Genomic DNA, 20,348 nt, shown 5'->3' on the forward strand with positions numbered 1-20,348 from the left:
ATCTGTAAAATGGGGATGAAGACTGTGAGCCCCCCGAGGGACAACCTGATAATAATAATGATAATAATAATAATAATGGCATTTATTAAGCGCTTACTATGTGCAGAGCACTGTTCTAAGCACTGGGGAGGATACAAGGTGATCAGGTTGTCCCACGTAGGGCTCACAGTCTTCATCCCCATTTTACAGATGAGGGAACTGAGGCCCAGAGAAGTTAAGTGACTTGCCCAAAGTCACACAGTCGACAAGTTGACAACCTGGTCACCTTGTAACCTCCCCAGCGCTTAGAACAGTGCTTGGCACATAGTAAGCGCTTAATAAATGCCATTATTATTATTATTATGGATGAATGAATGAATGATGGATGGATGGAGGGATGAATAGGCGAGTCCTCCGGTGGGACCGCCCGGTCACGTGCTGTTCCCAAGCGCTTAGTCCAGTGCTCTGCACACAGTAAGCGCTCAATAAATATGATTGATTGATTGATTGATTGGTGGAAACCGCGCGGGCTGCAGGAAGGGCCGCCCGTCGCTAGGGGGCGCGACGGCGCCAAGGGCCGACAGGCCACGCCCACATCTCCGAGGACACGCCCACCTTCTCTTCAGACCACGCCCCCATCTCCACGGAGATGGGAAGAGGGGCAGGGCGCCATCCAGGCCCCCCCCTCCCCGATCCGCGCAGGCGCAGTCCGTGCCTGCTCTGGCGGTGGGCCGTGCGTGAGCAAGAGCGTGCGTGCGTAGGCCGTGCGTGCGTGCGTAGGCCGTGCGTGAGCAGGACAGGCCGTGCGGCCCACACAGCCACAAGCCTGGTTGGCCACTGGGCCACTGGCCACCAGGCCACCGGGCCACCAAGCCACCCGACAAGGGAAACGGTCGCCACAGGGGCCTCAGGTGAGCGGCAGGAGGAGAAAGACAGGAGAAAGAAAGAGAAGAAGGACCAGGAGGCCTTCCCAAACTGAGCCCCCTCCTTCCTCTCCCCCTCCTCCCCCTCTCCATCCCCCCCGCCTTACCTCCTTCCCCACAGCACCTGTATATATGTTTGTACAGATTTATTACTCTATTTATTTTACTTGTACCTATCTATTCTATTTATTTTATTTTGTTAGTAGGTTTGGTTTTGTTCTCTGTCTCCCCCTTCTAGACTGTGAGCCCACTGTTGGGTAGGGACTGTCTCTATGTGTTGCCAGCTTGGACTTCCCAAGCGCTTAGTCCAGTGCTCTGCACGCAGTAAGCGCTCAATAAATACGATTGATTGATCTATTCTATTTGTTTTATTTTGCTAATACGTTTGGTTTTGTTCTCTGTCTCCCCCTTCTAGACTGTGAGCCCACTGTTGGGTAGGGACGGTCTCTATGTGTTGCCAACTTTGTACTTCCCAAGCGCTCAGTACAGTGCTCTGCACGCGGTAAGCGCTCAATAAATACGATTGATGATGATGATGATGATGAAAGAGAAGAAGGACCAGGAGGAGGCCTTCCCAGACTGAGCCACCTCCTTCCTCTCCCCCTCCTCATCCCCTCCACTTTACCTCCTTCCCCTCCCCACAGCACCTGTGTATATGTTTGTACAGATTTATTACTCTATTTTACTTGTACATATCTATTCTGTTTATTTTATTTTGTTAGTATGTTTGGTTTTGTTCTCTGTCTCCCCCTTTTAGACTGTGAGCCCACTGTTGGGTAGGGACCGTCTCTGTATGTTGCCAACTTGTCCTTCCCAAGCGCTTAGTCCAGTGCTCTGCACACAGTAAGCGCTCAATAAATACGATTGATGATGATGATGATTGGATCCAAGCTGATCATAATGATTGTGGTATTTGTTAAGCTCTTACTATGTGGCAGGCACTGTACTAAGGACTTGGGTGGATCTAAGATGATAATAATAATTGTGGTATTTAAGTGCTTACTATGTGCCAGGCACTGTACTGTGGTAGATTCAAGCTGATAATAATAATAATTATATTGGCTAAGTGCTTACTATGTGCCAGGCACTGTACTGTGGTAGATTCAAGCTGATAATAATAATAATTATATTGGCTAAGTGCTTACTATGTGCCAGGCACTCTACTAAAGACTGGGTTAGATCCAAGCTGATCATAATAATTGCGGTATTTGATAAGCGCTTACTCTGTGCCAGGCACTGTACTAAGAACTGGGATAGATCCAAGCTGATAATAATAATAATAATTGTGGTATTTGTGAAGCGCGTACTGTGTGCCAGACACTGTACTAAGGACTGGATTAGATCCAAGCGGATCCTAATAATTGTGGTATTCGTTAAGCACTTAATATATTGCCTAGCACATAGGACTGGGGTGGATCTAAGCTGGTAATAATAACTGGAATTTGTTAAGCATTTACCATGTGACAAGCAGTGTACTAAATGCTGGGGTGAATACAAGCAAATCGGGGTTGGACACAGTCCCTGTCCCATGTGGGGCTCACAGTCTCTATCCCCATTTGACAGATGAGGGAACTGAGGCCCAGAGAAGTGAAGTGACTCGCCCAAGGTCACACAGCAGACAGGTGGCAGAGCCGGGATTAGAACCCATGACCTTCTGACTTAGGCCCACGCTCTGTCTACTAGGTCCTAATGCTTTTCAGCGTGTGTGTGTGTGTTTAGGGGGTTGGGGACTGTGAGCCCACTGTTGGGTAGGGACCGTCTCTATATGTTGCCAACTTGTATTTCCCAAGCGCTTAGTACAGTGCTCTGCACACAGTAAGCGCTCAATAAATACTATTGAATGAAGAGGGCTATGTGTTTATCCCTCAGGAGTTTGCACCCTCCTACGTGACTTTGCCCCCAGTTAACCCCTCCAACCTTCCCTCCCCATCAGGCAGGAGGGATCTAATCTAATCTAGTCCTCCTGTATTATTATTATGACTGTTATAATTAATAATAATAATCATATTTATTGAGTGCTTACCGTGTGCAAAGCACTGTACTAAGCACTTAGGAGAGTCCAGTATAACATCAAACCCATTCCCTGCCCACAGTGAGCTCGCAGTGTGGAGCTTGTTGTGGGCAGGGGATACCCCTGTTTATTGTCCTATTGTACTTTCCCAAGCGCTTAGTACAGTGCTCTGTAAATACGATTGAGTGAATGAATCTGCGATGGAGCACAGTCTGTATGTGTTAATAATAATTAATAATTGTGGTGTTTGTTAAGCGCTTACTAGGTGCCAGGCACTGTACTAAGCGCTGGGGTGAATACAAGCAAATCGGGCTGGACACAGACCCTGCCCTGCATGGGGCTCACAGTCCTAATCTCCATTTTCCAGATGAGGCAACTGAGGTCCAGAGAAGGGAGGTCTTTTGCCCAAGGCCACACAGCAGACAAGTGGCAGATTTAGGATTAGAACCCATGACCTTCTGATTCCCAGGCCCGTGCTGTATTTACTGTGCCATGCTGCTTGTCCCTGCCATGGGACCCCTTCCCCATCCCACCATCACCAAAGGGAAGAAAATAAATCACGTGTTTAACGAAAGGGTGAAAGGTTGTCTCGGCAGATCCTATAAAAGTCATCATCATCATCATCAATCGTATTTACTGAGCGCTTACTATGTGCAGAGCACTGTACTAAGCGCTTGGGAAGTCCAAATTGGCAACACATAGAGACAGTCTCTACCCAACAGTGGGCTCACAGTCTAAAAGGGGGAGACAGAGAACAAAACCAAACATACTAACAAAATAAAATAAATAGGATAGATATGTACAAGTAAAATAAATAAATAAATAGAGTAATAAATATGTGTCGACCTTCACCTCCTCAGATGTAGCCTGGCGACATCAAATCAAGTCACTGGTTTCAGGTACGCAAAGAGGAATGTGCTGGTGATTATTTATTTGGCTCCATATATCTTTTTTTCATGTCTTTTTATTCAGGGGGCACAAACCGCTTTACGCTCCGAAAGTTCCCGTGTTAACATAGTCGTATTTTGGTTTTGGGAAGGGTGAGTCTCCGACTTTTAAGGGAGGCGATCTCCAGGTGAGAGGGACTTTTTTTAGGAACCCCAAATTTGACCTTGCTAATTGGGAGGCTGCCCCCAGAATGGCTTGGTTAAAGTGATTATTTTTCCCGTAGTTTCAGGAGAAGATTTTGCTGGGACCCCGGGGGTCGTTTATAGGCTAATTGTTTTTGAAATTTGTAAGCATACCTTTCGTGCGTAAGAAAAGACCTGAGTGGTTTTTAAAGGTCAATATCTTACTAGTTTAGAGTCAAAGTGTGGAGTTGTGTGACAATCCCAATTCATTTTGAACTTCCAGAAATTAGAGGAAAATTTGCTATTACTCTGCGTTCTTTTTTCTAGCCATCCTCTTCTGTAAGGGATGTTGACATGGACTGATCATGCTGTGACAAAATAGCATGATGTATCATTTATCTATTTTAAAAAAGACAACGTCCCTTTTAAAAAAAATTTGTTCATTTTATTACACCGGCGAGTGTTAAAATTGTTAACACAGGAATTATGTTTGTAAATGGGGTGACAAATCTCTTTTTGAAGGTCACTGTTTTTGATAGTTTGTTTTTGACTTTAATCTATATGTAAATTATTCATTTTTTTCCTAGGAGTTCATATATATTTATGGGTAAAAAGAAAAATGGGTGTTATCTTGGAGTAAGTGTTGGAATTTACGTTGGCATTTGGGGGCAGGTTGGAAGAAACTAAACACCTGCTCCACATCTGGTTCTTTTGATTGATGGGAGGCTCTCCTTGTGTCCCCTTTCTGCTCAGAATAATAATAATGATGGTATTTGTTAAGTGCTTACTATGTGCGAAGCACTGTTAGTGGCTTCAGACATGCTTTTTGGTCCCTGTCCTAGGTCCAGAATCCGGTCTCAGCATGAATCCGGTCTCAGCATCCATTGCTTCCCCACACAGGTATAGGAAATATTTGAATATCCACAATCGATTTGGTCTTGAATGTCTAAAATAAATCCAGTCCTGCCATGCCTTTTGGCTGGAAATTACAGAGTTAGGACATTTTTGCCTGGCAACATGATCCCATCTGGATACAGGACCGCACGGTGTCGGGAGAAGTGGGCTTTGTGAATATGCACGGCTCCCGACAACGGACTCCGGGAGGGTTTGCTAGTGAGGGTCGCTATGAGAATGGGATCCCCTGGGTTTTAGGAAAACTGGGAGTATTAGTAAACTGGCATTTGGTGTCTTCCCTGGTAAGTCTTGTTTTCTTAATTTTTTTTTAATTGTCTCGTGCCTTCGCTTTATCCGTCTCTACCTCCAGCAATGTGTGGTAATTACACGTGGGATTAAGGGATTGGGAGGCAGCATGGTTTAGTTGTAAAAACATGGGCCTAAAAGCTAGGAGATTTGGATTCTAGAACCAGTTCCACCACTTGTCTGCCGTGTGACTTTCTGCAAGTCACTTAACCTCATTGCTTCGGTTTCTTCCCCTGTGAAATGGGGATAAAATGTCTTTTTGAGCTTTGTGTGGGACAGGGACACTTATCTATATTAACTTATACTGCATAGTGCTTCATAAATATCATTATAAATAATGATTATGCATAGGGAGCAGAGGGAGCCCACCATGATTTTATTTCTCTTTAGTATTTTTCATAGTGCCCTGAAAAGTCATATACTGTTACTCTCTGCCATTTAGAGAAAATGATCATTTTGTATTCATCAGTCCTTTAGCAGGTTTTTAGTAAGCTTGACAAAGCGTTGGACTTTAAGTTTCTGACTTGTAGGGATGCTGCCTTATCACATCAAGCTTAATATATTGCATTGTGAAAGGAGCGGTAAATAATTTATGATAGCACTGTGTGTCCAATAAATAACGAATGGATACTCAGCAGTATCATGTTGAAGTACAAATAATGCTTAAATTGTATTGAATAAGTTTGAAGGGAACATTATTTGAGGTGAAACTGCTTTTTAGAAGTCAGCACCTTTTAAGTATCAGGTCATATGTGGCAGATCTTTAAAAATGAGTTTTCAAAGTCTAGTCATTTTTCCTGTTTCTTTGTAAACAAATTGTAGTCTTTTGCCACATCTGCGTGATTTCGGAATAGAATCATTCTCCTTTTTTGGGTGAAGGGCAAAAACTAGTAGGTGAAACAAACCTTATGTATGTGAATGTGATATCATTTTATGTTGTGTAACAAATCAGTATACATTGTCTTGAAGTATTCAGGTACGATTGATTAAGATTATAGTATAATGCTGACTTGTGGGTTCCACAGTAATGTTCCTGGCAGTGAGATTTCTTACTGTGTGCACTGTACTAAGTGCTTGGGAGAGTACGCTATAACAATAAACAGACACATCGCCTGCCCACAACGGATTTTGAGACAGACATCTGTACAGGGAAATAAATGACAGATGTACAGAAGTGCTGGGAGTGGGGAAGAATAAAGGGTGACGTAGAAGGGAGAGAGAGAAGAGGAAAGTTCGTTGCTGAATTGTACTTTTCAAGCGCTTAGTACAGTGCTCTGCACACAGTAAGCACTCAGTAAATACGATCGAACGAATGAAAGTGGGGGGCTTAGTCTGGGAAGGCCCCTTAAGAGGAGATGTGCCTTCAGTGAGGCTTTGAAGGGAAGAGAGCAACTGTCCGTCAGATTTTAGGAGGGAGGCATTCCAGGCCAGAGGCAGGACGTGGGTGATGAGATAAGTGAGATCTAGGCACATCATCATCATCATCATCATCAATCGTATTTATTGAGCGCTCAGTGAGAAGGTTGCCATTAGAGGAGCCAAGTGTGCCGGCTGGGTTGTAGAAGGAGAGTAGTGAGGGTGAGGTAAGAGGGGGCAAGTTGATTGAGTGCTTTAAAGCCAACGGTGAGGAGTTTTTGTTGGATGCGGCGGTGGATGGGCAACCACTGGAATTTTTTGAGGAGCCGGGTGACATACCCTGAACTTCTTTGAAGGAAAAAAAACCGTTCAGGACATGAAGTATGGACTGGAGTGGGGAGAGACAGAAGGCTGTCAGTCCTATCTCTCCCCCAAGAAGCCTTCCGTGACTAAGCCCTTCTTTTCCTCTTCTCCCTCTCCCTTCTGCGTCACCCTGACTCGCTCCCTTCATTCACCTCCTTCCCTTCCCCACAGCACTTGTATATATGTGTATATGTTTGTACATATTTATTACTCTATTTTACTTGTACATATCTATTCTGTTTATTTTATTTTGTTAATATGTTTGGTTTTGTTCTCTGTCTCCCCCTTCTAGACTGTGAGCCCACTGTTGGGTAGGGACTGTCTCTCTATGTTGCCAACTTGTACTTCCCAAGCGCTTAGTACAGTGCTCTGCATACAGTAAGTGCTCAATAAATACGATTGATTGATTCACCCCGCAACTTCCCAGCCCCACAGCACTTATGTACACATCTGTAACTTATTTATGTTGTCTGTCTCCTTCTCTAGACTGTAAACTGGTTGTGGGCAGGGAGTTTGTCTGTTTATTGTTAGATTGTACTCTCTCAAACGCTTAGTACAGTGCTCTGCACACAGTAAGTGCTCAATAAATGCAGTTGAACGAAATGAATGGATGAACATCAGGCGTCATAGCCAGAGGCCCTGCAGAATCAATTAGCCCTGGGCCTGCGGGGTGAGGATTAACACTGCTGTACTGATCAATAAATGTCAGTGGTATTTATTGAGCACTTCCTGTGGGCCAAGCACTGTACTGAGCGCTTGGGAAAGTACAGTCCAGCAGGACTGGGCAATGTGATTCCCTCCCCCAAGGAGCTTACAGTCTACTGATGACTATATTTCTGTTTGTTGTTCCAGGAGCACCTGCAAGTGTGTGTTTGTGTGGGTGTGTCTGTGTGTGTAACCCCCTTGTGTTCATGTTTCTGGGTTTGGGTCCTACATTCATGTGTATTCCTACCTATATATCCTTGTACATAAATTATATATATGAATGTATGATTGAGCATCTGCTGTTCACGAAGAACTCTCTTCCCTCTATTGGGAGAGGACAATAGAAACAAAAGACATCATTTCTGCCCGCGAGGAATTTACAGTATTCTTCCCTTCCTCCCCCCTCTGTATTTTCCCCTGCCTCTTCAGTGTCCAACTTTTGTTGCTCCACCCACTTAATGCTCTTCACCCTAATGCCCCACACCCTTAATCAAAAATGAAAAGTTGGTACCCCTGGGCACCTTCATTTTTTCATTTACAAAGTTCAACGGAAGGCGCCATTTTCAGGAAACAGTTTTCATAGAAAGTCTAAGGTCTGCCTGGATTCCAATTTGTATTGTTTGTATTTCTCATTTCGCTTTCATACAACCGTTTTTATTTTGAGGATTCTTCCCTCACAGAAAAGTTACTGTAACTTCCAATTTTGATTTTTTTCATTCACAACTGAGTGTGAAAAGTGTTTCATTTAAATTTGTGCCACTATCGTATCTTTTGGCATGATCTGTGTTGGTCACAAATAGTTGAAGATAGAACATTCTTCAAGTGATTGTTCGTTGTGATGTCAGGAGAAATTACTGCGCATATAACACCAACTTTCCATAATGTAGGGTTCAGCAAGAATGTTAACTCCCACACTAGGAGAGAAGCTGAGTATTCATAATAAAACTTAAAATTACCTGACAATACAAACTTCGAAAAGGTTTTTTTTCTAAAATACTTGTTTCAGTCTTCAAAATGACATTTGTCCTTGGGAATTAAGCAGGTTTCTTCTATTAGTCATACGTTTCAGAGTTTCAATCACCATGGTATTCACTAGCTGTGTCATGAACTATACACATATTCCACAAGTGTCTATTCGCGGATGTACTTTAATCTCTATTTAAATTCAAGAAACGGAAAACATCCCTCAGCAACTTTCTTGCCTATTGTTTTGTTTTTTTCCCCTATGGTACTTGTTAAGTGCTTAATATATGCCAGGCACCGTTCTAAGCACTGGGGTAGATACAAGGTAATCAGGTTGGACACAATCCACGGCCCCCGTAGAGCTCACAGTCTTCATGCCCATTTGACAGATGAGGTAACTAAAGCCCAGAGAAGTGAAGTGACATGCCCAGGGTCACACAGCAGAAAAGCGGCGGAGCCAGGACTAGAACCCACGCCCTTGTATTATTATTAAATATCACTGATTGATCGATGCGGAATGTGCACCTAACATCCCGTGACGTTCCTAACTTTATGCTTGTCCTTATATCCATCCAAACCCCACCTGAGCCTACCGAGGAGTTCAACCTGCCGAACTGCTGGTGGTAACGAAGTCCATGCGGTTACCATCTGCTCCGTGAGGAAATGTTTCCTCTCCTTCTCGAGCCCTGGAGCTTGCCTGCTGTGGGATTTGGGAAGTGACAATTCCGGGTTCAACCTGTCTATCCTCTTCAGGATTTTGCAGACGTTCATCCATTCAGTCGTATTTATTGCGCGTCTGCCGTGGGCAGGGCACTGTACTAAGTGCTTGGAAGAGTACGACACAACAATAAGCCGACATTCCCGGCCGACTTCAGTCACGCTTCCACCTTTTCAGCCTGAAGAGTCCCGACATCTGTGGAAACTTCTCCATTCTCCTTTTCATAGTAGCTGCCGTTCTTTGTACTTTCTCCAGCTCTTTTTAAATTTTTAATGGCATTCGTTAAACGCTTACGATGGGCCGGGCACCGTACTATGCCCGGGTAGATAGATAGAACTTGTTCTAAGAAGCTGTTTTGAAGTTCTCCACCCTGAAAGGTAGGGGCTGAAAAGTTAGTGGGAAAGTTGTGTTGTGCTTGTTGGGAATACCTGCTGCGCCAATCCTGTCAGCCCCCAAGATAACTACATGGATCAGAGTGGCCAGTTCCAGTAAGAATGAGGTTGTTTCCAGTCAGGACTGGATGTAGATTGGATGTAAGATATATAGCCCAAAACCTGGGCTTTTGACTTCTTTTTACTGGTATTTAAGCACTTACCAATCCACTGTGTAACCCTGTGAATCATGAATCATTAGAGAAGCAGCATGGCTCAGGGGAAAGAGCACGGGCTTTGGAGTCAGAGGTCATGGGTTCGAATCCAGTCTCTGCCAATTGTCAGCTGTGTGACTTTGGGCAAGTCACTTAACTTCTCTGTGCCTCAGTTACCTCATCTGTAAAATGGAGATTAAGACTGTGAGCCCCACATGGGACAACCTGATTACCTTGTAACCTCCCCAGCGCTTAGAACAGTGCTTTGCACATAGTAATCGCTTAATAAATGCCATCATTATTATTATTATTATTATGACAGTAGGATATTTCTTGAAATCCCATGCATTTTCCCAACAACCCAACAGAAGATAGGCCTGTTTCAAACGTGATGACCGTGGTACTTGTTAAGCGCTCGCTATGTGGCAAGCACTGTTTTAAGCACTGGGGGAGACGCCAGGTTATCAGTTTGGGCGCAGTCCCTGTCCCGCATGGGTCTAACGGTCTAGGTAATACTCGTTGTTTACTTTTCTCAAATTGCTGTGCGTTACTGACTCTCCGACAGGTTTTTGGTATCCTTATGGAAATGATCACCCAGTGATTTATTTTTAAAGATTCAAGTCCCTCGCTTTCACTGGAATGCCATCAAAGAGCATACTAGGGGCTGTTGCAGGAATTTGCTTGGAAGCTCCTTGTCTCTTGGACTCTGAATTTTGGACTTCCCAAACAACCATATTGACTCACCTAATTTCCCTGGCCTTCACAGCTGAATTTTGATGAGGAAATAAACTATTTTTGAAAAGTGGTGGCCGTGCAGAATGGGCTAAAAAGAAGAGAAGGGGCAGAACGAAAAGGCTGCAGTTATAGGCTTGTGCTGAGGGATGGAGTTTCTTCACTGAGACAGGAAAATTCTGGGGTGTGGGTGTCAATTCATGAGTGTCTGTTGTATTCTCCCCTGGGAAAAGTGCCATAGAAGTAAGAGAGTCAGTCTCAAGTGCCCTCTTACAGGCTTCTTTCTTCTCCCTCTCTTTCCTCCTTTTTTTTTCTCACCTTTCTTCTCTTGCTCCCCTTATTGCCAGATTTAATTCCGCACATAACCCCGCTCCTGTTTTGGGGTGGCAAAAAAGTGGGGCCATTAGAAGAGTGACTACAGTAAGTGCTACTCCTTCAAACGTAGCTTGAAAATGTTTTCAGGCTGGTTTGTTATTATTTTCAGGCTGGTTTGTTATTAACTTGTTAGCTATGTAAATTTAACTTCTGCCAGTAAGTTGCCAAGCCAGCCTTAAGGTTTTTTTGTACTTATTTTGGCCAGCGATCTTATTTGTATTAAAACAGTTTAAAAAGGAACTTTTGCATGTATCCTCTGATTTATCCAGAATGAGATGTCCCTGCTTTTTTTTTTTCCTCGGTACCTGTGAATTTCCTTTATTTTGTTGCCTGTGGAGAAAAAGGTTCCAAGGGCTTTAGGGAGGATAGCTCAACAGCAGACAAGGTGCCACAAAATTGTGCTTTCAGTAACCGACCTTTTAAGCCACCCAGGCACCCAAAGGTGAACTTCACCTGGCGTCATCATCTGATACAAATGATGCTTATATGGAATATTTGAAGAGCTCACATTATTTTACAAACTTCAGTGGGGCAGGGGGGTGGGAAATTCAGTTTTTTCTGTATACTGTTTCCTAAAAGAACAAGATTATCCGGTACTACTAAAGTGTATTTTGGAGTCTTGCCACGGTTAGTTGGTTTATTTTTTTTTATTACTGTTGATTCTTATTAATTGTACCACTGTGAATATTCTGCTTCGCTGTAATAATACTGATGGCATTTATTAAGCGCTTACTATGTGCAAAGCACTGTCCTAAGCGCTGATGGTGCTCCCGCAGGGTGCTTGGAGAGTTATGCCAGCCTCCCATCTTTGATTTCATCACTACTCTGCAGGCATACACCCCTCAACCCCACCATTCCCAGTGAAAATTAAGTGGGGCCAGAGTCCCTGGATCTTAACGTTGACATCTTTCATTCCACTTTGCCCGTTCAAGGGGGTCCCCAAATTCGTTGTGGGCAGGGCATGCGTCTGATTATTGTTGTATTGCATTTTCCCAAGCGCTTAATACAGTGCTGTGCACACAGTAAGCACTCCATAAATGCGATTGACGGAATGAATGTGAAGTAAGTTTGGTGAAGTGAAAGATAGTGTGACCCCCAACCAAAAATGTTGGACGTTTTGGCATATTGCACTGTTCAGAACCTAACAATTTCTTGATCAATTTGGAGAGCATTATTCCTGGAAACTGAAGTGGTATTAACCTTGAGGAAAATGCCACCTTCATTATCCTCCTTTTTTTTTTTTTTCCTTAAACGTTGTTCCATGTTCCAATCCACTAAACACTTTTAGCACACATCTGTTCTCCTTCACCTGGCATCCTTAATGTTCTCTAACACTTAGAACAAAGTGTCCTTGTTACAACGCTTGGAAACAGCACTCTTGTGTGTGGGCTGGTTGTGTGTGGGTTTGTTTTTTTTTGATTCTGTTATTTGCTCAGATTGCAGATTATTAATAAAAGCAGGGTGGTCTAGTGGAAAGAGCACAGGCCCGGGAGTTAGAGGGTCTGAGTTCCAATCCTGACTCTGCCACTTGTTTTCTGGGTGACCTTGGGTACCCCCCTTTCCTCACCGCCCAGATTTGTTCCCTTTTTCTTCCCCCCTCCCAGCCCCACAACACCTATGTACATATCTGTCATTTATTTATATTAATGCCTGCCTCCTCTAGACTGTAAGTTTTCTGTGGGCAGGGAATGTGTCTATTGTTGTACTCTACTCTCCCAAGCGCTTAGTACAGTGCTCTGCACACAGTAAGCACTAAATAAATACAATTGAATGAATTAGTGAAGTCACTTCTCTGTGCTTAGGTTAGTCATCTATAAAATGGGGATTAAAGCTGTCAGCCCCCTGAAACCTGATTACCTTGTATCTACCCCAGTGCTTAGAACAGTGCTCGGCACATAGCAAGCGCTTAATAAATACCATAATTATTATTATAGCATATATGCAGGACCCATTTATGGCTGCTGTGATGGCAGCGTAGTGCTAGTTTAGATGGCTTAATGGCATAACCCAGCTAACCCTTAACTAAAACCACACTTAATGTGTGTTTGGTTCATGCACATTAAAAAAAACAGAATGCTTTCCAAACCTGGAGAATAATAGTAATAATAATTATGGTATTTGTTAAGCGCTTACTATCAATCGTATTTATTGAGCGCTTACTGTGTGCAGAGCACTGTACTAAGCGCTTACTATGTGACAAGCACTGTTCTAAGCACTGGGGTAGATACAGTCGAATCAGGTTGTCCCATGTGGGGCTTACAGGTGAGGTAATGGAGGCCCAGAGAAGTTAAGTGCCTTGCCCAAGGTCACACAGCAGACAAGTGGTGGAGCGGAATTAGAACCCACACCCTGTCATTCATTCATTCAATCGTATTTATTGAGCGCTTACTGTGTGCAGAGCACTGTACTAAGCGCTTGGGAAGTACAAGTCGGCAACATATAGAGACTGTCCCTACCCAACAACGGGCTCACAGTCTAGAAGGGGGACAGACAACAAAACAAAACATGTGTCAAGTCATCAGAATAAATAGAAATAAAGCTAGATGCACATTATGAACAAAATAAATAGAATAGTAAATATGTACAAGTAAAATAAATAAAGTAACGAATCTGTACAAACATACAGGTGCTGTGGGGAGGGGAAGGAGGTAGGGCGGGGGGGGTGGGGAGGAGGAGAGGAAAAAGGGGGCTCAGTCTGGGAAGGCCTCCTGGAGGAGGTGAGCTCCCAGTAGGGCTTTGACTCTCAAGCCCGGACTCTTGCCACTTAGCCATGCGGCTTCTCTGCTCTTTCGACATGCTGCTGGAAGAAAGGCATATAAGAGTTTTTGGTGGGGACGGGAGTGGGTATGAGTGTCCAAGCGCTTCGGTGACAAGGAATTGCTCAAGTGGCAGTTGAGGGAAGGATGTTGTGGAGATTTATTGTTCTGTTGCACTTTCCCAAGCGCTTAGTTCAGTTCTTTGCACACTGTGAGCACTCAATAAATACGACTGAGTGAATGAATGAGATGAGAGATGAATCAGGGATGGTCTCCTAGGGGAGGGGTGATTTCAGAAGGTCCTTGGAGATGGGGAGAGCAGTGGTCTGCTGGATGGGAAGGGGGTGGGAGAAAATAAGATAAAATGACTTGACAGTCCAAATTGCATTCTGACCAGGCAGACGTACCACCGTCCCTATTTCGGTGACAAAGTTGTATCCAAAATGCATAATGGAAGCACACGTTATAGAACTGCCCGTTGTATTCAATAGAACTTTTGTTGTATTCAGTCTCTTGCCAGTGTTCTTTAATACAGCACATGCAGAACCCATGACTTAAAAGATCTCCAAGAGAGCAGAGACCTTTCTTTATATCTCCTGCCCTATTAGCACTTCATCACCCTATACGGTCAGTCATTCGTTGTCGCATTTATTGAGCGCTTACTGTGTGCAGAGCCGTGTACTGAGCGATTGGGAGAGTACAATGCAACAATAAACAGACCCAATCCCTGCCTTCCACGAGCCTACAGGTGTGTTATGTAAATGTTTTTTCTGATATTTCTCCCCGTCTTTAAAGTCTCCTTTTATACATTTAAAAGATTAGAGCTAATGCTGTTTTTTTCTACTTTTTTTTTTTTAAGGTAGGGTAACGTATGATGAGGCTTTTACTATGGCTAATGACCCCCTGGAAGGCTTCCATGAAGTAAACCTGGCTTCACCGACGTCTCCGGATCTCCTCGGAGTGTATGAGTCAGGGACTCAGGAACCATCTACCTCACCGAGCGTCATCTATCGTCCGCATCCCTCGGCGGTGTGCTCCACGCCTATCCAGGCGAATGCGTTAAATGTTTCGGACCTTCCCACCCAACCCGTTTATTCCTCTCCCAGACACTTAAATTCCGCGGAGCCGTCCAGTGTCAGGTGAATGCCAAGAGGGTTTTTCAAAGAAAATGTAAGAAAGGGATCTGTCCAGCTAGTTTACTGTAGGTTTGCCTTACATTAAGGCACCGAGTAATGTGGCTGAATCGATCGGATGTATTGAGCGCTTACCGCATGCAGAGCACTGTGTTAAGTGCGTGGGAGAGTACAATATAGCAGGGTTGGTTATATTGCCCATGACGAGCTTACAGTCTAGACAGGGAGACAGAGACTAAAATGAATTATTCAATCATGTACTGTTGCATGTAGTAGTAATAGTTTCAAGCGCTTATTGTGTACAGAGCACTATACTGAGCGCTGGAAGAGAATAGCCAAGTGGCACTTTGATCTGGTCTTAGCATTCTAGCGTCATTACCTTTGTACCGCTCACACTTGGGCAACTCTTCGGAGTCTTCTGCAAGACATTCCAGGAAGCGTTTTAGAGTTTTAAAACTCTCTGCCGACGTGTTTATTTTTTTCCTTTCCAGCATCAGCGTTGCAGACACCGTGCCCTGTTCTACCTCCGGAACCCCATTCAAACCCTCGAATGCCAGGAAGGACAACAGTAATGCAGAGAGGGAATTTCTACAGGGGGCCACGGTGACGGAGATTTCCGACAGCAGCGACGATATCTTTGGGTTGAGTACCGAAAGCCTCTCTCGATTACGGAGCCCATCCGTTCTGGAAGTGAGAGAAAAGGGCTATGAAAGGTTAAAAGAAGAACTTGCAAAAGCCCAGAGGGTGAGAAATACCTCTTTTTTTCCACTTATTCAAAGTTCTTCCATCCGTTCGTGCCCAGTTGTCCGCTGGTCTGAAAATCACCGGTCGTTTATGTGGCGTCGCTCTGTTTTAGAGAACTACCCATTCTAGGTGTTTGACTAATTTGACTCTCCGCAGTGATATTTTGACTGGAGAGCTTCACTTTATTTGTCTGTCGCCGCTCCACTTGTTCTATTTTTGGGACTAAGCTTTGTAAATGTTTCTGGTGTTTGGGGATCAGAGTTGTTTTTCGAAGGCTGGGATTAGTTCCAGGCTCTTGCTGAGGCAGAGCATCTGGGGAGACTTCTTGCCGTGAGGCTTTGTGAACTTGGAGCTGTGATGGAGGAGGACTGATGTCACACCTGCCTGGTATCTTTGTTCCCTTCCCGGCTCGGGTGACACTTCCCGGTGACCTCAGAAACCTCTCCGGGTGGAGAGGACTGATATCCCAGAGGGAAAATGGGAAAGGGGCAGAGGTAAAAATTACCTTGTCTGGGTTCAGCCTGATGAGACCTGCTAACGAGAGCCTACCCTCTCCGTGGTTCCAAGCGTGACAGAGAGACCCTGCCCTTCAGGTCCCTGGTTATGCTAGTCCCTAATTAGCGAATCCCTCATTTTTAATACATTGGATGGCATTGGTAGTCACTAGTTATTTTTCTTACCTGGTTCTGTTTGAATCTCTCAAATCACTTTGTGGGCCAGTTAACTGTGAGCCCGTTGTTAGGTAGAGATTGTCCCTATCCGTTGCCGAATTGTACTTTCCAAGCGCTTAGTACGGAGCTCTGCACACAGTAAGCGCTTACTAAATACGATTGAATGAAATGGACTCTTGGACTCCCAGGTGAAATTTGTCCTAGTCCATTGCTTTTCCCTCCTAGGCTAATTTCAGTTTGCAGTCAGGAAATATACGGGGATTCCCCGTGATATGGCCATAACACACCCTAAAAGTATGACACTTGTGAGGATATGCTTTCCTGTAGTAATAATAATAATAATGTTGGCATTTATTAAGTGCTTACTATGTGCAAAGCACTGTTCTAAGCGCTGTAGCCTTGCCTGCAATTCCCAGCCTAGCCCTATCATCATAATAATAATTATGGTATTTCTTAAGCGCTTATTTTGTGTCAAGCACTAAGTGCTGTGGTAGATACAAGTTAATCAGATGGGACCCAGTGTCTGTCCCTCAGACAGGCCAGAACATGGTTAAACTATAGGAATACTTCAAAACTGCAAAAGGTGGATGTCTAAATATGCCAAATTAATTCCCTCATTAGAAACCCCTGGTCTTATTACCTCTGTGGGGAGCAGCGTGGCTTAGTAGATAGAGCACAGGCCTGAGAGTCAGAAGGACGCGGGTTCTAATCCTGGCTCTGCCACTTGTCTGCTGTGTGACCTTGGGCAATTCGTTTCGGTTCTCTGAGCCTCGGTTACCTCATCTGTAGAATGGGGATTAAGAGTGTGAACCCCATGTGGAAGAGGGACTGTGTCCAACCTGATTAACTTGTATCTACACCAGTGCTTATAACGGTGCCTAGTATATAGTAAGCGCCTAACAAATACAATCGTTAACCTTAGTTCCAGGCACCGTGAGTGAGGGAAGGAGCGTGTGAGAGTTGGGAGCGATGGAGGGGAGAGGGAGAGCAGGGTGGAAGATAGAGTCAGTGGTTGAGGGAAAATGTGAAGTTTAATCCTTAAGGCTTTGGGTGAATATTTCTTAAAAAAAAAAGTGGATTACACCAGGTGGGTCAGTCGAAAAGTTCTCGCAGATTTTTCTCTTTGTAAGGGAAGGGTTAGAGTCTGTCTCTTTATGCAGAAAAAAATAGTCCCTCCAGTTCATACAACAGGGCTCCCTGAGCTCCAAAAAGCGATTACAAAACCTGATTTTTTCCCCACCAAAATTTTTTCTGTGGTGAAGTGATTTTTCATTCATGTGTTTTCACTTGAGCAGCATGTTCACCCCTTAATAAAATGAACCAGTAGAATTCAGGGCTGGATTCCATGGATTTCACTGGCCATTTCATCAGTGGCCCACGTGGTCTGGGCAGGTGACATATTTCTACCCGTTCCCATTGCCATCTGGCTCAGGGGGCGAGTAGAAGCCCTGGGGCCGGGTGGTGATGGAGAAGTCTGACCCCGGCTGAACCGCTGGGGCTGGAGGGATGAGGGCGGATGGTGTCCGCAGTTGAAACCAAAGGTAAGTCCTCCACCCTTTCCCATCCCTATTTCCCCGCCACGTTTTTCTTCTGACTGTCCTTCCTCTTTCCTCCTTCTTCATCTCCTGGCTCTTTCGCCCTACTGTACTCTCTTTCTGTTTCTCTCCTCTTTCTCCCCAGCCTTGCTTTCGGAGCCCATCCTGTCTAAGGTAACCAGGTTGCTAAATCACCTTATTTGTGGGCTACCTGAAAAACACAAAGCAGAAAGTGAACCTTGGTACCCCAGGGGAGAAAGATCATCTTTTGGCCTGGGCATTTCTTACCTTCATTGCCACCTCAAGCGGCCTCCCTGAATTTGTCCTTTACAGGATGCGTAATTATCGGGGATACTCATAGGAGCAATGCCCTCAAAAGATTAATAAAGACCTTAATTCGACTAATTGATTAATTAGACTGATTAATAAATCACCTCATGCTTTCTTTGTCAGTGACTGGCCAAGGACACCCATCATTGTCTCGTGTTGATTGGTTACTTCAAAGCCTAGCTGATTTTAATTAACATGGATATCATTTAAATTAAAGCCAGTACCCAAAACTCTTTGACAGAATTGACTACCTGAATTAGTAGTGTTTTTGATTAGCAGCGTGGGAAATAAGGATTTCAGAATTTAGCGTTACGTCCCAAAATGGGGTAGCCTTGGTTTAACAATCTTTTTTATTGAATGACGAGACTGGAAATATGAGTGAGTTTAATCTCTTCTGGAGATAGGATCTTTGGGAAAGTCAGCGATTGCTTTTTCATACCGTTGTTGGATATGTCTTGTGAGACTGGGCTCACCTTGCTGGTTACCCTGGACAAGGAGTAGCATTCCTTTATTCAGTCGTATTTATTGAGTGCTTACTGTACTAAGCACTATACTAAGCACTTTTGTTAACCTTCCAGCTCGCAATGCCACTTCTCCAAAAGCCTCAGTAACCATGACTGCAAGTTTCCTAGGCAGAATAACTTAGCAAATTCATGTCTCATCCATGAATGCTATTAAGAGATTCAGATGGAGATTTGCAGCCTGAGATTTAGAACAGAGGATCAGGGATTGATTATTGAAAAGATAAGGGGCTGCTTTCCATAGGTTCAGGTTAAGGACTGCAAAGCATACACCGACTTCTTTTCTCAGGCATTTGCTCGGGGAATACCAAATCAGAATCCGCAGAGTAAATATTTTGGTCCTTGGGCTACATCACAGTTTTATGTTAAGTAGAGAGAGAAAAACTCAGGTGGCAGAGCAAAGAAGGAGCACATTACCTTCTGGCAGTATCAAAATCAGGTTGACCTAGAGAAGAGAGCAGCCAGCAGAGAGAGGTTTTGGTTCTGAGTGATAATAAAAACTGTGGTATTAAAGCTCTTACTATGTGTCAGGTACTGTACTAAGCACTGGAGTGGATACAAGCAAATCGGGTTGGGCGCAGTCCCTGTCCCGCGTGGGACTCACGATCTTTATCTGTAATGATGTGCATTTAGCTTTAATTCTATTTGTTCTGACGACTTGACACCCGTCCACATGTTTTGTTTTGTTGTCTGTCTCCCCCTTTTAGACTGTGAGCCCGTTGTTGGGTAGTGACCGTCTCTATATGTTGCCGACTTGTACTTCCCAAGCGCTTAGTACAGTGCTCTGCACACAGTAAGTGCTCAATAAATATGATTGAATGAATGAATGATTAATCACGTATAAAAGTTGAGCTCTGCCCCAGAAATAGGTACGGTTTTCCACCCCAGCAGTGAAGGCAGACACCTCCCGGAAAGCTCCAGTAGCCTCTGGGGAATGCAGGCAACCAAGCCAATTTGCTTCCCAGTTTATGTTGGGTTTTCCTTTTTCTTCCTTGCAATTCCCTTGCCATACCTGATTAAAGAGCCTGAAAGCCCAGTGCTTTAACGCTGTGATCCAGCTGCCTATCAGCTGTTGAAGGTGTCTTTAATCTTTGGTAGATTTGAAACATATGTGTAAATATGGACTACTTTGACAGAACTTTGACATTGTAAATGTGTAAGCGAACTTCTGCGGTTGTCTAGTACTGCTGTGATCCAGCTGCCTATCAGCTGTTGAAGGTGTCTTAAATCTTTGGTAGATTTGAAACGTATGTGTAAATATGGTCTACTTTGACGGAACTTTGTAAATGTTTAAGCAAAGTTCTGCGGTTGTCTAGTAATGCCTCCCAAAACTAGAGGTAACTTAGCTTTAAGTGGCTAAGTGGTCTAAAGTGTAATGAGTAACACTTTCAGCTTGAACTACTTTCACATAAAATTTCCTAATGCTTTTATTCAGTGCAATTTATAGTACTTTTTAATCCCCTCAGCTTCTCTGAGAGTCTGACATTTACAAATGGCATAGGGAGTCATAGACAAATTAAGTCGTCTTATATTGGTCTCTTCTTTTCCACCCTTTTTTTTTTCCTGGTTAAAGTTTGGGGTCTCTGTGCTTTGTTTCGCATTGTACGTCTCACCTGTTGCTTGTAGAACAAACTCGAATTCCATCCACTGGTAGTACTTTTGAACCAGTATTGATTC

The 20,348-nt window shown here is 44.1% G+C and overlaps 1 protein-coding gene across 4 annotated transcripts in view; it reads left to right on the forward strand.

The window, feature by feature from the left end:
• Positions 1–815: 815 nt before the first annotated feature.
• Positions 816–20,348, forward strand: part of LOC119936658 (RAB3A interacting protein) — a 38,471-nt gene continuing 18,938 nt past the window's right edge. The window contains exons 1-4 of one of the 4 annotated variants that reach the window (XM_038756117.1): positions 875–890; positions 4,826–4,883; positions 14,597–14,876; positions 15,362–15,614. In XM_038756117.1, coding sequence (XP_038612045.1) covers positions 14,626–14,876; positions 15,362–15,614 — 504 coding nt within the window. In that variant the 5' untranslated portion in view covers positions 875–890; positions 4,826–4,883; positions 14,597–14,625. Of the gene's footprint in view, positions 891–3,793; positions 3,813–4,825; positions 4,884–14,596; positions 14,877–15,361; positions 15,615–17,742; positions 17,827–20,348 lie in introns of those variants that run through there. The other 3 variants (XM_038756116.1, XM_038756118.1, XM_038756119.1) reach the window with 3 other exon arrangements.

This window comes from Tachyglossus aculeatus, chromosome 14 (assembly GCF_015852505.1).
Source record: "Tachyglossus aculeatus isolate mTacAcu1 chromosome 14, mTacAcu1.pri, whole genome shotgun sequence".
NCBI lineage: Eukaryota > Metazoa > Chordata > Mammalia > Monotremata > Tachyglossidae > Tachyglossus > Tachyglossus aculeatus.